The sequence below is a fragment of the Mytilus edulis genome, chromosome 14 (genome assembly GCF_963676685.1).
Source record: "Mytilus edulis chromosome 14, xbMytEdul2.2, whole genome shotgun sequence".
Taxonomy (NCBI): Eukaryota; Metazoa; Mollusca; class Bivalvia; order Mytilida; family Mytilidae; genus Mytilus; species Mytilus edulis.
The window spans coordinates 30,732,183-30,747,709 of NC_092357.1; the positions used below are offsets into that span (position 1 = coordinate 30,732,183).

The 15,527-nt window shown below is 31.5% G+C and overlaps 1 protein-coding gene across 1 annotated transcript; it reads right to left on the reverse strand.

The window, feature by feature from the left end:
* Positions 1 to 330: 330 nt before the first annotated feature.
* LOC139503925 (salivary peroxidase/catechol oxidase-like) lies at positions 331 to 15,162 on the reverse strand. Its single transcript, XM_071293945.1, has 12 exons — positions 15,015 to 15,162; positions 12,569 to 12,709; positions 11,350 to 11,529; positions 10,360 to 10,384; positions 9,036 to 9,136; positions 7,392 to 7,496; positions 6,608 to 6,703; positions 5,278 to 5,770; positions 4,548 to 4,868; positions 3,322 to 3,488; positions 1,634 to 1,739; positions 331 to 550 (listed from the first exon to the last, which is right to left on the reverse strand). Exons 1-12 carry the CDS (start codon positions 15,070 to 15,072, stop codon positions 469 to 471), a joined length of 1,875 nt encoding a protein of 624 aa, XP_071150046.1. The 5' UTR covers positions 15,073 to 15,162; the 3' UTR covers positions 331 to 468.
* Positions 15,163 to 15,527: the final 365 nt, after the last annotated feature.

Consider the following 15,527-nt stretch of genomic DNA (forward strand, 5'->3'; position numbering starts at 1 on the left):
GAAGACTAACTTTTGGTCTTTTGACCTTCTGTCCTACATTCACATGAATAAGACAGTTGTTCTGTATTCGTTCCGTTGGTTTATGACACTAAATTTTGTCAGTTTGTTTTGAGTTTCCCCCCTTTTTTTTAGCATTATGATATAATCTTCTGTTTTATTGTTCAAAAGAATCATTATAATGTCAAAAATGTTCGCATAATTTAGTTATGAAGTTATGCCGTCTGACCAAAAGTATGCTTCTACCAACATTTTTATCATAGTAAAATGTAAGCTGCAAAATGAATATTATCTTTACACTAGTACTGTTAATGAAAAAAACTACAACATTAATGATATATAAATAATCATTCGATTTATTTCAATGATATTTATATTTTATTAACGAATTGACTCATGCAGAGTAATGGTAGCCTGTTCAAAATGGTGTGTGCAACTGTCATAATCTTTCAAACATTTCATGATATCTCGTTAATATGTTTGCTGTTCGCCAGTATCTTCTTTCCACAGATTTAAATTTAAGTCAGGCAGATTCCTACATTTCGTTAGTTTTCTACAAATAGACAATATTAAAAAAATGATACATGTACATTTTAAATATCTGGAACATTTACATTGTATAAAAAGTAAAATCACAAAATTACTGAACTCCAAGGAAAATTCAATTGGAAAGTCCCTTATCCAATGTAAAAATCATATGACAAAACACATCAAACAAATGGACAACAACCGTCATATTCCTGACTTGGTACAAGCATTTTCAAATGTAGAAAATGGTGGATTGAACCTGGTTTTATAGCGCTAAACCTCTCACTTGTATGACAGTCGCATCAAATTCCATTGTTTTTACAACGATGCGTGAAAAACAGACATAATAAATAAAATAGTCAAATTATTGGTAATATGGTTAATAGACATTTGTCATGCTTATCGAACGTCACCATTTTCGATTATTCTTGTTTTTCTTGATTATTTCTAATCATATTAAAGTTTAACAATTTTCTAAATTTTAGCGGTTTTATTAAACAGTGCAGACAATGAGTTGCATTCATTTTATGTAAGGAGAAATTTTCTGCTTCGATGGAACCTGTCTCAGTATTTCGGATTGATGTAAATACTTTGTGTTCAGTTAAACTCTTTATCTGCAAAAGTTACATAAAGACGAAAACATCTGCCCATAATAATTATGTCGAAATGGATCGTTATTTCTGCAATGTGATTTTGAACTTTATGAACCTTATATGCTAAACCCGACTTATTCTAATTAGTTGCTGAAATATATGTATAGGGTTTAGTGGTTCACCAACCACGTCAAATTTGAAATATAAATGATAGTATTAAAGGCATATTTGATAGTTTCATAACAGTATAAATCAATATGCAGAAATACAGAACAAAATGTATCAGACACGTATAGTTGGATCCATTTCAAACCTTTAGTATTCCGTATTAGTAGGTAAATTCTTTAGTGAAAATGGTTTTCAGTTTGCCTGTTGATTTGTATACATAAACATGATAAAGTAAATTCATCTTACTCCGTCAAATCTTCTTGTATGATTTCTCTTATTCCATAAAGAGTTAAGTTGGAATAAAATTACTATTTGAATATTACAAAGTTTACTTTGTTTTTAATTACTTTTTGTTTTTGGGTCGGATGAAAGCTTCCTTTTGAATACGCTCCAAACCAAGGTTTTCACAGAGCACTTTGGACATTGTCATCTTTTTGATTGAATTAAGCTGGGCTAAAAAAGAATTAATATTTCTGTAATTATGGTGTTGAAACAAGTGGCATAAGTGGCGCAAAAGTGTGTTTTTTAGTTTGTATGACTATCGCACTCCCCCCCCCCCACCCCACCCCACCCCACGGTATATATGATTGATAATGTGTATAATTTACATCAGTTGGGTGTACTGATATTGTTTATACAGACTTCTCATCATTTAAAAATATATATAAAGTGTATGAAATTATAACTTTATTACAAGTCACCTATTCATATCAACCTGTCATACTAATTTTCTAATAATATCATTAACATTCCTATTTGTATGTTTGACATGTATGCATATTTTCTAACTCGAAATCAGGTAAATCCATATGAATCCAACATAATTATACCTTAACATACTTTAAACACAAATCCATAGGATTTTACAATACGATTAGATAAACATATACACATTTACATAAATCCAAATGATTCTATCATGACTAAACATTAACACACACACACACACCCATTGATCAAACATGCATATGATTGATCTATTATCATCCTTTAACTCTTTTTAATTAAAAACAAATCGATATGCATAAATCGATATGATTATAAAATAATTATAACTAAAAAACTCAATTGAAACACAGATCCATATGCTTTTACCATATGTATAGCTTAACATTGACACATTGAACATAAATACAAATGATACTACCATAATTATACATTACCAACCTAACTCATTGAAAGTTAATCAATATGATTCTACCAACATAAGTCTTGGACCAACACAAATCCAGATGATCCATCATTAATTTTACATAAAGACACACACACACACAGAGACTAAATAAACACCCATTAAACACCCATACATGCAATTGAAGGCACATTCATATGTTTTAACCATATTAATCCTAACATAAACAAATTTCGACTTGTTCAATAAGACTCTGCCATTATAATACACCAACAAACTCATATTGAACATGTTGAACAAATCACTACGATTCAACTATAAGTATACCTTAGCACACAAACACACACATTTAGCAGAAATTCATATGTTTCGATCACATATATCTTAACAAAGAGTGATCAGATTGAACACAATCCATGTGATAATATCATAACTATACCTTACCACAGATATTGAACAAAAATCCATATGATTGGACAATACTAGTAATTATATTATAATATATACTCATATTGAAAACAGATACAAATGATTTTACCATGACAATGAATTAACACACACAAACTGAACACAGATCCATATCATTGCATCATAATTATACCAAATACACACACGCATTTAACAAAATGCCTGTTCCAAGTCAGGAATATGACAGTTCTTGTGCATTCGCTTTTGATGCTTATTATTATATGATTTTGCCATGTGATTATGGACTTTCCGAATTGATTTTCCTCCAAGTTAAGTATTTTTGTGATTTTAGTTTTTTATTTAACACATATCCACACGACTATAAATTAACACACACATACTGAACACACACAGAGTTATATCATTCGATCATAATCCTACCCAAACATACACACATTTCATACAAATCCATAATGAACAAAATTAGCATCATACCTTTTGTAAAGCCAAAATCTGAGTCTCTCCTCTCATACCAGTATCTATCTCCATATTTGGACAGATAAAATTGTTTACCAATTAAACATGCAAATGTTTCTCCAACACGTCCGTTCTTTGACTTCTCTAGAAGTCCACCGACATACAGATCGACATCGTCAGCAGAACTTTAAAAAGAAAATTAAATAAAATTTTCCAAATTCTCTGTTGAATTAAAAAAAAAAAAAATAGGGATGATAAAATATATTAACCAAGTCAGTCGATAAAATACATAAATTGAACCATGCAAATCTAATATGTTTGCATTTGATTTGATGAAATCACCAGATACGACTCATCAACGTAAACGGTCCGACATGACGAAAGCCGTTAGTTAAAGATGACATGTTCACCCTTCCCGAGCGTCTGATTTTAACCTCAGCTTTGAAAAGGTTCAAGATACACATGATACACGAGCCTTGGAGTCCTGAGTGATGTTTCGTGGACTGTTATGACACTTAATGTATTTTTTTGTGCATAAATACTTTTGCCAAAATACACTTATCCAAATAACGAAATTAATTGGTGCATCATAATGGAAAAAAAATGTTAATTGTCAGTTATTTGGAGGTAACATCAAAAGGCAAATAAAACGTTATATAAAGATAAACCCAAAATTATTTAAAAACGACGTAAAAAAGCAAGTAGGAAATGATAATCTACACATCAAGATAATAAACTTAGAAATATAGAATTTGCTAGAAGAACAGTATGCATATTTTTTTTTAAGATATGTTCCAATAATTAATTAAAAAAACGATACGGTATGAGTTCCATTTAGATAAGCATCAAACAAAGATCAAATACAATGATGTTAAGTGGACATTAAAATGTATCATCAATTAAAAAAAATATCGTTCCCCATTGATAGAGGACCTTTTGTTTTGTTATAGAACAAATCCTATGGCAAAAAAGGAATAAAGATTACAATCCAACTACAAGTCCTCCATCAGAGAAATATATTAGCAAAAGTAAAAAAGCAATAAACCTTCAATCCAACTGCCGTAGCAAGGTTGTCGGCTCGTTAAACTTTCCCGAAGTCCTCCGTTGATTTCTGAGTTCTTCGGTCCTTGCTTGGATGTTGCCTCCTAAGTATCCCATTATTGTGTTATCTTTTATTACATTCCCTTTTTAATGATTATTTTAATTAGTTAACAACGTTACGTTTCTCTCAAGTAATTACTTACGCATATAATTCTTTGAGGACATTCTTAATATCGTTTGAAACTTTAAAGTTTTTAAATTTCAGTCTTTCCAATCCGCAAAATTCCCTCCAGTCATTATAGCTTGGTGTTCCTTGATCTCGACCCCTCTGTATGTTAATGGACAATAAATCAATTTTTCCACCAAACAGCTTGTTACGCATTGCATTTACTCCAAAACTGTAATTAAAAATATCATATTGATTTATTGATCGATTTTCTTGATCTCGACCCCTTTGTATGTTAATGGACAATAAATCAATTTTTCCACCAAACAGCTTGTTACGCATTGCATTTACTCCAAAACTGTAATTAAAAATATTATATTGATTTATTGATTGATTTTCTTTGTACTTAACACCGCTTACAGCAATGTTCGTTATTTCGTTGTTAAATCTGTGTTAAATCTTTTATTTGAATTTTATTATAATCCTGGTACCTTTGATAACTATTTTATCGGTGTAAGAAACCGAAGTGCCCTGAGGTTACCATAGACTCTCCGCAGTAAAACTGGCACGAACAGGGGATATATTTTTTAATACAGGTAAAATTAGTAAGACTTTTTGGAAAATTCTATGCATGCTTTTAAGTAACTGTTCTAATTCATTGATGTTATCCCGTATTTTTGAAAGCATTTCATCCCCACCAGGATCTTTCAATGGTTCAATATAGCTGAAATAACAGTGAAGGGGCCTATTTAACAAAGAGTTCTTACCTATCAATTCTATTAGCTGGATTAAATGTTAACCATCGTATAAAATCTTCAACATTTTCGCCCATATTTGTTTGAATTAGATGTGGAGCCAAAAAATTGTCAGCAAGGAGTTCAGTAGTTATAGTTTTGTAATCATCTTCAAGCAATGACTGCTCCCTCATAGCTTGGGAATGTCCCATTCGGAAAGGTGCTACTGCAAAAGCGTTCCTCACAGAGGCATCAATGTTATCATTATAACAGTCATCAAATCCCTGTTTCTTTGGTTCTAGCTTGTACTTTTTCATAGTCTTTTGAGAAAGAATGGCAGGTAGGTACTCATTATATGTTATGTGCTGCATTTCCGCTATAACTATTCTTCGTGTTTCTTCGAAAACTCTATCATTTTCCCATTCCGAGTTGATTTGTTTCAGTAATGTAGCGATCCTGTTATGTTCTCTTACAAGAACCAGATGGTTTAATTGGAGACTAGGTGCTTGGTCAGTCCTTGAATCTCCTATATTGAAATAAATAAATAAATAGGATGACATTTTAGGAAACACATAGTATAGTATTTTGGTAATTTCACACAGTCTCTCAACAAACACATCAATGTGATGGCGATAACGAATATTGTTTTATTTTCGTCTCAGCATACATTTCAAAATTAAAATCAAAACAATCAGCAACAAAAAAAAAGTTTGATAAAATGCAGTTTTGCCTCATGTTTTTATATAAAAAAAAACTTTATTGATGTACGAAACATTTTCACTTGCATGAATCAAATCACCCTTCGGTTTGCTTGAGGGGTTGAATTGGGGGTCCTTCACTTTTATTTTTACATGTTTATGACATGTTTCATTGTCTGTATGCTTAAAACTTGTTCTATAATATTCTCATGAAAATGAATAAACATTTGTGTATGCAATTATATGATTTCTTTTTTCAAATTATTCTGTACATCGTTCATGTTTCTGTAACCAGTATATACGTGGTTTTTTTATACTGTTGGACAACTTTTTTTCTTTATTCTTTATTTAAACTCATTTTCTGTATGCATTTTACTATTTGGTCATTATTCTCTATTATGTAAACCTAAACCAAACCCTCTTATATGATGTGTGGTAATTATTACGTCACCAAAAGTATATCATGTCCTACCATTGTTAACTCTATGTATTACACGTACAACAAAACGCGTTTCGTATAGGGGTGAACTAAAGTTGACTTGAAGAAACAAAATTTGAACAATTCAGTTTTCTTCACCCAATTTTTTCTGATTTATGTAATAAAAGTATTAAAACAATTATTCGATATGAAAACACTTCATTTTAGACTACTGTTTATTCCTTACCTGTTAATTGGCAAAAATCTGCTACCGGGTTTTTCTTTACGCAAAATCCATTTACGTTCTCAGGTAAATTATCTCCAGGAGAAGTTTTTAAAATTGCTGAAATAAAGAATTTCAAAGTGAAATTATAGTATTTATACGAGCTTCCATTTTCCCTTTGTCACGTTTTGAATAAATTATCATTTATACTACGAAATACATAGGACTTTCAACTCCCAGGCATGTATTACTGTAGCTGTATTTGAAAACATCTTTTGTAACTTTGGGTCCTCAATGCTCTTTATCTTCGTCAGCAAATGGTTACGACCCCATCCGTTCCACTTCAACTTTGGCAGGATAAGTAAGAATGTGGGATCCACGACGAATTGATTTCCATTTGTAACTAGCGGCAACCAATAAAATGTGCCTTTAAAATGGTCACGTGTAAATAAAACAAAACATGTAAAAACAAGTTGCTTGAAACAAAAGCAGACAATACATGAACCGTAGAAATTTTTATCCCAACAAAAATTAAAATCGCATTTTTGTCATGACCATGTTTATTGAGGATTAAATTTTCTTTTTATAGTACATCATGACAATTATGACATAATTCACGCATTTATCGCTTCGTGTGCTTTATATTTATAAAGCATTTAATTTATACTCACTCATACTGAATAGGGCAGGAAACGAGATATGAAAACCCATATATTATACATTTTCATAAGTGACAATATTAAGCGGCCACAATTTAGACGAGTACCAAAACTAAGGCATACTTAGTTCTGTACTTTTAAAAACTCACATGAATCTGTCGTATCTCTAAGGGTTGCTAACTGTGCATCAGAATTACCATATACATGGCTGCAATCAATGTATGACGTCACATCGTTGATCTGTTCCCTATAGTCTAAAAGGAGAGGATAAAGCACGCTTGTATGGAATAGAATAGCAAACCAAATGCATTTCCATTTCATGCACACATATATAAACAGAATAAAATAAGACGGATTTGTTTGATTTCCCTAAGTGCGTTTATTAGGATTGATTGATTGTTGGTGATTTTTAAGTCAATTTTAAGCACAAAATTTGGGCTTTTTCGTTGCGGTCAGTTATTATTGGTGGAGGAGGAAACCGAATTACCCGGAATAAAACACAGACCTTCGATAGGAAAAACAGACATTCTTAGTCAATTAACATTGGGGTTGAGTGCACCCGCAATAGCGAGGTTCGAAATCAAATCAGAGTTGACTGGCTTGTGATAACAAAAGTAGAACCTCTTAGATCATTTGACCACCGATGCCCTCCGTCGATTAGGTGTTTATTCACAATTTTAAGGCACAAACCATCACTTGATTCAAATTTCATTTTAGCATGTGTAAGGCGACAGTAGTTTATTGATGTTAAAATCCAGTAAATCGATTTAGATGAGACGAATCAAAGGCAAACAAATGTGATAACTAGGGATTCGCGTGACCTAGAAAAAATGAGAAGACTGTGGCAAGCGTATACTGCACATGAATAAAATAAGAAACACGACTCAAACGCATATAAAAACAAATAAAACAATTTTTGACTAAGATGAGCAATAGAGCTTGAAAATATTTAACTTATACATTTTGTACCATTAATTTGATTCTTTTGAACCAGTTCAATGCAGATTTGAAAAGACTTTTAATGGAGCTATGAAAGTGTGTCGATATCACATTGGCAAACAATTTCTATGAAAAGTTGAAGTTCTACGGAATTTACCATAGGTTTCATCTCTCACTTTGTTCGGAATTATTTTCATTTCATATTACACTGGCTCAATATCTCTGCTGGTTGACTATCATTCCCGGGGTATAATCATCACCGTAATGTAGTACTGACATGATTATAACAAACCTTTCGTGAAATGTTCATTTATAAATATATTAATTTTCAAGAAACTAAGGTTTAACTCCCTCAGTCAAAGTTGACCTCAAACGGATTTGACTATTATATCAGACCCATTTTGGACATACATATATATCTCTGCAACTGTTCTTACACATCCTTGGCTTCCAAATATTCGGCTTTGAGCGTTCCTGATGAATGTATATAATTCGGAGTTTAGTATGACGTCCATTATCACTGTACTATTATGCATATTTTAGGGGCCAGCTGAAGGACACCTACGGGTGCGGGAATTCTCGCTACATTGAAGACCCATTGGTTGCCTTCGGCTGTTTTTTGCTCTATGGTCGGGTGGTTGTCGCTTTGACATATTCACCATTTCCTTTCTCAATTTTATATTAAAATGCTTAAATGAAGGAAAAAAAGAGAATTATTATGTGGTTACAAATGGCATTCAAAATAGGGGTTTCAAAGCAATAGGGCTGTTGACTCTTTTGATTTTGCTTTCTGTTTTGAATAACTGCAATTCTTTATAGATGAAGAATTCTGCAGAATAATGCAAATATGTTACCTGTTACATCGGGGGATCTTTCAGTTCTTTGAAAACTTCTGCATCCAGGTGTAAATTCTTTGTCGTCAGCAGGTATATCAAACGGGAAACATACATCGATGCTGTATAGATAAAATTAGAATAACACATGGTTTGGTTAATAGTACAAAAAAAATAATTCATCATAGATACCAGGATTGAGTTTTGTATATGAGCCAGACGTGCGTTTCTTCTACAAAAGACCAATCAGTGAGGATCGAAAACAAAACGAGTTAAAAAGGCCAAAAGAACGAAGTTAAATAGCAAAACACATTTACAATTTAAACGACTTCATACATTCGTAGGATTTATCATGTATAATGAAAATATCAAATATCGATGAGGTAATTATGCTGAAATCAATGCTAGTGATCCTTTTATCATATCTTTAAATTCGTATGCCATTAGTTCCTGTTTCTTTAATATATATTTTAGCATCCAATTACTAGGTCTTTCCACTTTTCCGTGGAATATGAATATGAACAGTTAATGCGTTTTAAAAATGTAACAGTATGATTTCATGTCCTAAATTTTTATTTTGGCTTATTATTGATTCTCTACACAAACCGTATACAATATCGACAAAATGTTTTTACTCATTTGTCAGTTATTTTGTTTCAAAGGGTGCGTTAAAACTAGATATGAGTTTATTCCCATGTACTGTTTGAAACAAGCTATATTGTAATAAACGCATCAGACATTAATTCATCATATAATACCGGCAGTGACCATTTTTAAACCGGAAGTAGCAAGTATATCGCTTATTTTAGGAAAAAGTGAATGGACCATATATATTTGGAATCAGCTTCAAGTAAGCTATTGTCTGATACCAGAAATTTTATTGCCCTATTTAATATCTTCATATTAAAATATGTGCTTTTTGGGTGAAAAGGCTGTGAATTGTTCTCGAACATTTGGTTTTAATTTTTTTCCCCGCCTAATTGTTTTTCTTTTGCTGTTTCAAACGCTTATGAAACTGACACCAATTAGCCAAATACTTTAATTTGTAACAGCTCTCCCCCAAACACTGTTTTATCTAGTCATTTCTTATACTCAATATCTGACGAAGAAACGGACTAATTTAGTTTTTCCAAATTTCCCGTTATATTCTCAGGTTGAACTGTATAATTTCGTCCGAAGTAGTATAGAGATTGATTTTTAATTGTATACTCTTTGTTGATTTTGCCAATTTTTTTAATTCTTCATTTTGGTTGCATTTTTATTTATGCTCCTTTTTGTTTTTTCTGTTTTGTAAACTCATAATAAGTTCTAATCATCTGTATGTCTTTTGTAGTTTTTAACTTACTCATTGTTATCACAGCATTTCAGATCTGAAATTTGAAATGAGTGAATAAATTAATGAATGAATGTAAGTATATTTTATGTACAGTGTATTTCAAGGTAAGATGTTTACAACAACTTCATCTACATGAAAACATTTAAAATAAAAAACAAAATATTCTATTGTTTTTAAATTTATATTGACGTTCATCCCGCAGCTTTGCTAAGAACATGCCATGCAAATTTAAACAAAATTAACCTAGAGATAATATAGGTAATTTAAAGCGTTGTGGTCGTCTTGCATTTTGTGTTACGTATACCTTGAGAAGCATTTAATCAAATATTTTCCAATCTTAGTTTGTTGGTTGAACCTTTATCAAGATTTTTTTAACCCCAAAAAGTGCATTTTTAGAACATCAGACACTTGTGATTTTTTTGCATTTATTAAATTCAAGTTAAACTTCTTCGGTAATTGTAGCTATTTATGATAAGAACACACCTGCTACATTTGTAGAAAAGCTTTTTTATTATGATAATACCACGTTCATTCGTTAAAAATGTCACTACATATAACTGTAAGAATAAAACTAGAAAAAACTCCCCATTAAAAGGAGGCAACTGAAAAGTCAGGACCAAAGAAAGAGAAAAACGTTCTATTCATTATAGCATTTTATGAAATTCCAATCAAAATTTTTATGTCAAGGTTTTAAAAAGGACATTAGTACAAAATATAATAAATTATCTGTGGTAGTTGTCGTCCGATATTAATAGATTATCGTTGAGATTTTTGAGAAAAGCTATCGATTTGAAATGACCAATGATAGTTTGTTTATCGCTGCTTTGGCTATGACGACGATGTCAAATTTATGTCAATTTCCTTAGCAACGCGACGTGCCACCTTAGTTTCTAGCGACAATTTTCCATCTCAAGCGAGTAGCATGATATGAAAAATGATCACAAAAAAAAAGATTAAAAGAAAAATGCACAAAATAGCGATAATTTGGTTTACACATACTTCTCTTTAATTGTGTCTTTATGAGATCATGGGTAAGTGCTTGTCCAAAAGCAAAATGTTGGCCAGACAGTGTCGGAGATGCTTGGTCAGTGGGTCCTAATTCATCTGCCATTAGTGTGTTGCTTATCAGTCTAGGGCTTGGTAAAGAACTTGGAAATCCACCTCTTGGACTATTATCATCTGCAATGGATTTGATACGTATTACACTTTTTAAATCGACAGATATATATAGTATACTTAATCGGTATGTATTACACTTATTATATAAAATCGGTACGTAAATCGATAGTATCGATAGGATGACACTTAAATCTATAGTATCGATATAATTACATTTAAATCGATTCGTATTTTACTTAAATCGGAACGTATAACATTTAAATCGATACGTGTTTCACTGAAATCGATATGTATAACACTTTATTCACAACATACATGTTTGATAAATTGTTCATGCATTTATCGCAGAATATGATTTCTTTTTTTCGACCTGAAAGAACATATTTACCAACCACTAAGATTTGTGAATGCTTCAGAAAGTAACATAAGATAAACTTACATAGATTAAGGTTTTAAAATACCTGTCTAACTTGACAAACAAACCATCGAACTCTACTCAAAATAGCGGTAATGGAATTTGTGTTGTAACTTTTATTATCTACATGCATCATGGGTTGATGTACTCGATTGTGTAGTTTTGCTTCTAAAATTGTAAGTTATTTTGCAGTGTGATTAGTTTTGGTCCTCAATGCTCTTCTACTTAGTACTTTATTTGGGCTTTGTAAAATTTTTTGAGTCGAGTGTCACTGATGAGTCTTTTGTAGAATAAAACGCGCGCCTGGCGCAAATATTAAATTTCTATCCTGATATCTATGATGAGTTTATTATAAGTAGCAACAAATGTTGGTTTCGATTGACAGTCTCTTGTTCTTAAAGGAATTCTAAAATTTTCAAAAAAAATTGTTTATTACCTAATTCATATAATTTGTGTAAAAAGTTTCGTGCGGAATGTGTAAAAAACAGGTTATTTTGGTGTAACGTGTGCATCTTTCTTTTAATGAGTAAATTAAAGCGCGAACATTACCTCATACCTTACATTATTCAAGTCATGTGACTTACCACCGATATCAATAACGAGATTACCATCATATTCAAGTCATGTGACTTACCACCGTAATCAATAATGATATTTCCATTATATTCAAGTCATGTGACTTACCATCGTAATCAATCATGAGATCACCGTTATATTCAAACCGTCTTTGTGCCGTATTTGCTTTTCCCCATGATGGGTACACCAGGTTGTTACAAGATCCGTCATACGTCCTATATTTGGCATTAGTGGAACAGGATGCTTGCACTGGAATAAAATAACAGAACAAACTTCATAACATCTGTTTGAATATGGAACTTTAAAAATGCACAAACAACTACAAACAATTGAACACATAAGAGGCTTAAATATCTGAATGCTATGTTATTAGATCTAAATGAAGGATGAAAAATACCAGATGGATATTCAAACTTTTAACCTAGCTCTAAATTAAGCTCCGACTCCGTTAATTTGAAGAAAATGAACACTCGAGGGAAGCAGGTCATTCAGTAATTTTCTCCATATCACAAAGGTCATTTCTTGTGAATTGAGCATGCTTTAAATAAATGTTTGTCGCTTGACCTTTTGTAATCCACAACCATTCATTTCACCAATCTGTTTTCTATTGTAAGCGATAAAAGAATGCCCCCTTAATGTCTTTTTTTTAAATGGTTCCTTCTTATCACAACGCTTAAATCCTTTGAAACTGCACGCTATATTCGATGTTTGAAGGTACATAAGGATCAAATACAATTTTACATCTATTCTCCGAAATCATTCCCTGGAGGGAACATTATGCAACAACATATAAATGACTTTTGGGTCTGTAAACGTCAATGTAATTCAAGACAGTATTTTATTCACATGTACATTTATTTGAAATACACAGCCTACTGTCACATGCTGCTTGTGTTATTGTTCTAAAAATAGAGAAAGTAAGCAAGTCATTTTTTGATTGATATAGACAAGACAAGACAATATTTTATTTGAGTCTAACCTCTTATAAAACATTAACATAATATTCCAATTTCACATATAAAACAAGAGCTACTCTAAAAAAAAGTTATGATAGACTATACAAATGGTATACATTCACATATATATACATACACACATAAAATAAAAAAAGACCATAAAACATATTAAAGGATACAAATTTTAAGAATATATATCTAGTTCATTAAAAGAATAGCTATGTGTCATTGGTCAACACCAAACCTTTGAAATGTGTAATCGCCCATTAATATTGCAGATCATGTGAAATATTTCTTTCTCAGTAACAGTAATAATCCGCTCAAAACTACGTTTTAATACGTTAATACGTAAACGGTGTGCTCAGTATATAAATTAAACACATATTTTTTTTTTAAATATTTTAATTATATCCAGAAATAGCACCTAATAAGACAGTTGACTTACTAACTTTACTAAAATTGTCTGTTTATCAATTTTGAAATTATTATGAAACTTTGGCTTCAACTCCCTCAGGCAAAGTTGGCTTTAGATGAATTTGGCTATTTATTTTAGGTATTTTTGACATAAAGCTCTTCAACGATATGGTACACGTATTTTGCGAAAATAATTGAGGGTTAAATACAGTCAATAGTAGTATACCGTTGTTCAAAAGTCATGAATCGATTAAAAGAAAACAAATTCGGTTTTATAACTTTAACCGAGGGAAACACATCAACCTACAAGAGAAAAACAACGGACCAAAAGAAACACCAAACTGCAACACAAATAGACGCCAACATACATAGACTATATAAAATAACTGCCTCATTTTGACATTTTAATAAAATTATTGATTGGTCCTAGTTTGATGGCTAGCCAAACCTCCAACTTATATCGCAATGTTCAAAAGATACCGCTAGAATGTTAACACTACGTGACAGGAATACAATAGAAACAAACATATATACCAATAAATATAAAAAAAAAGACGTTAACAACAAATGTTTTCTTATAGTTGATAGTAAATTTGACAAAGACGCCCACAAATTTTCATTGTAGTCGATGATTTATACAGTATATAATATACACTTTCTCTGTAAAGTATCAATTAAATAAAACATAAATACAAGGATAAAAAACAAACGATTACAACGCTGTAAAAAACATCATCTAATTGCGCATAAAAAGAACCACCTGCACCAGGAACGCTCACAGCGCCAAAACCCAATTGCTCCATCGATATCCAAGTCTCAAATTGTAAAATTAAACCATTATAGGTCAAAGTACGGTATTCAACACGGAGCTTTGGATCACACTGAACAGCAGGCTATAAAGGGCCAAAACAATAACAAGTGTATTACCATTCAAACGGAAAAAAAACCCAGTTTAATCTAATATATAAAAAACAAGAAACGATAAACACTAATAAATCACAAGAACAAACGACAACTACTGAACATTAGACTCTTGACTTAGGACAGGTGCAAACAAATGCAGAGGATTTTAACGTTTTAATAGGTACCAAACTTCGCCTTTATCTGAACCAATATCGTAAAATCACAAAATAGAAAGCATGTCTTATATTTTTGTTGAAGTAGACTTCGGCATAATTTCTTACCTTGAAAAATAACATTGCAAAACAGCCACGAAAGCACAAGAAAGGTCAAACTCGCCATTATCTTAGTTGCAATGTCAAATGTGTGTGTTACATTAAACGATCGTGGTTTATAAATGCAATATATATGCAATAAAATTATCTAATTTGAATAAGCATTCTGATTGGATGAGACAGCGCTTGAAACATAACATCCTCTTATATTCATCATTGGTTAACTTGGAAAAATCAACATGAAATTTACATCTTGAAATGATGATTCGTAGTTTTTTCGAATAATTTATACATTAAGCATGTTAAGGAGGGGACGGTTAGTTGATTTTAAATTAAGTTTTATTTTTGTTTCATTTAAAGGAAGATTTTGATATACCCATCAAAAGTCAATTAGATACATAATATCCTGTTCGCAAATTGCATCGAAAGTTCTTTTGCTTTTTTAATTCATTAATTCTTTATCATATCATGATAATTGCACCATCATAAGTGTTAATATTAGGGACTTTCTGTTTGAAATTT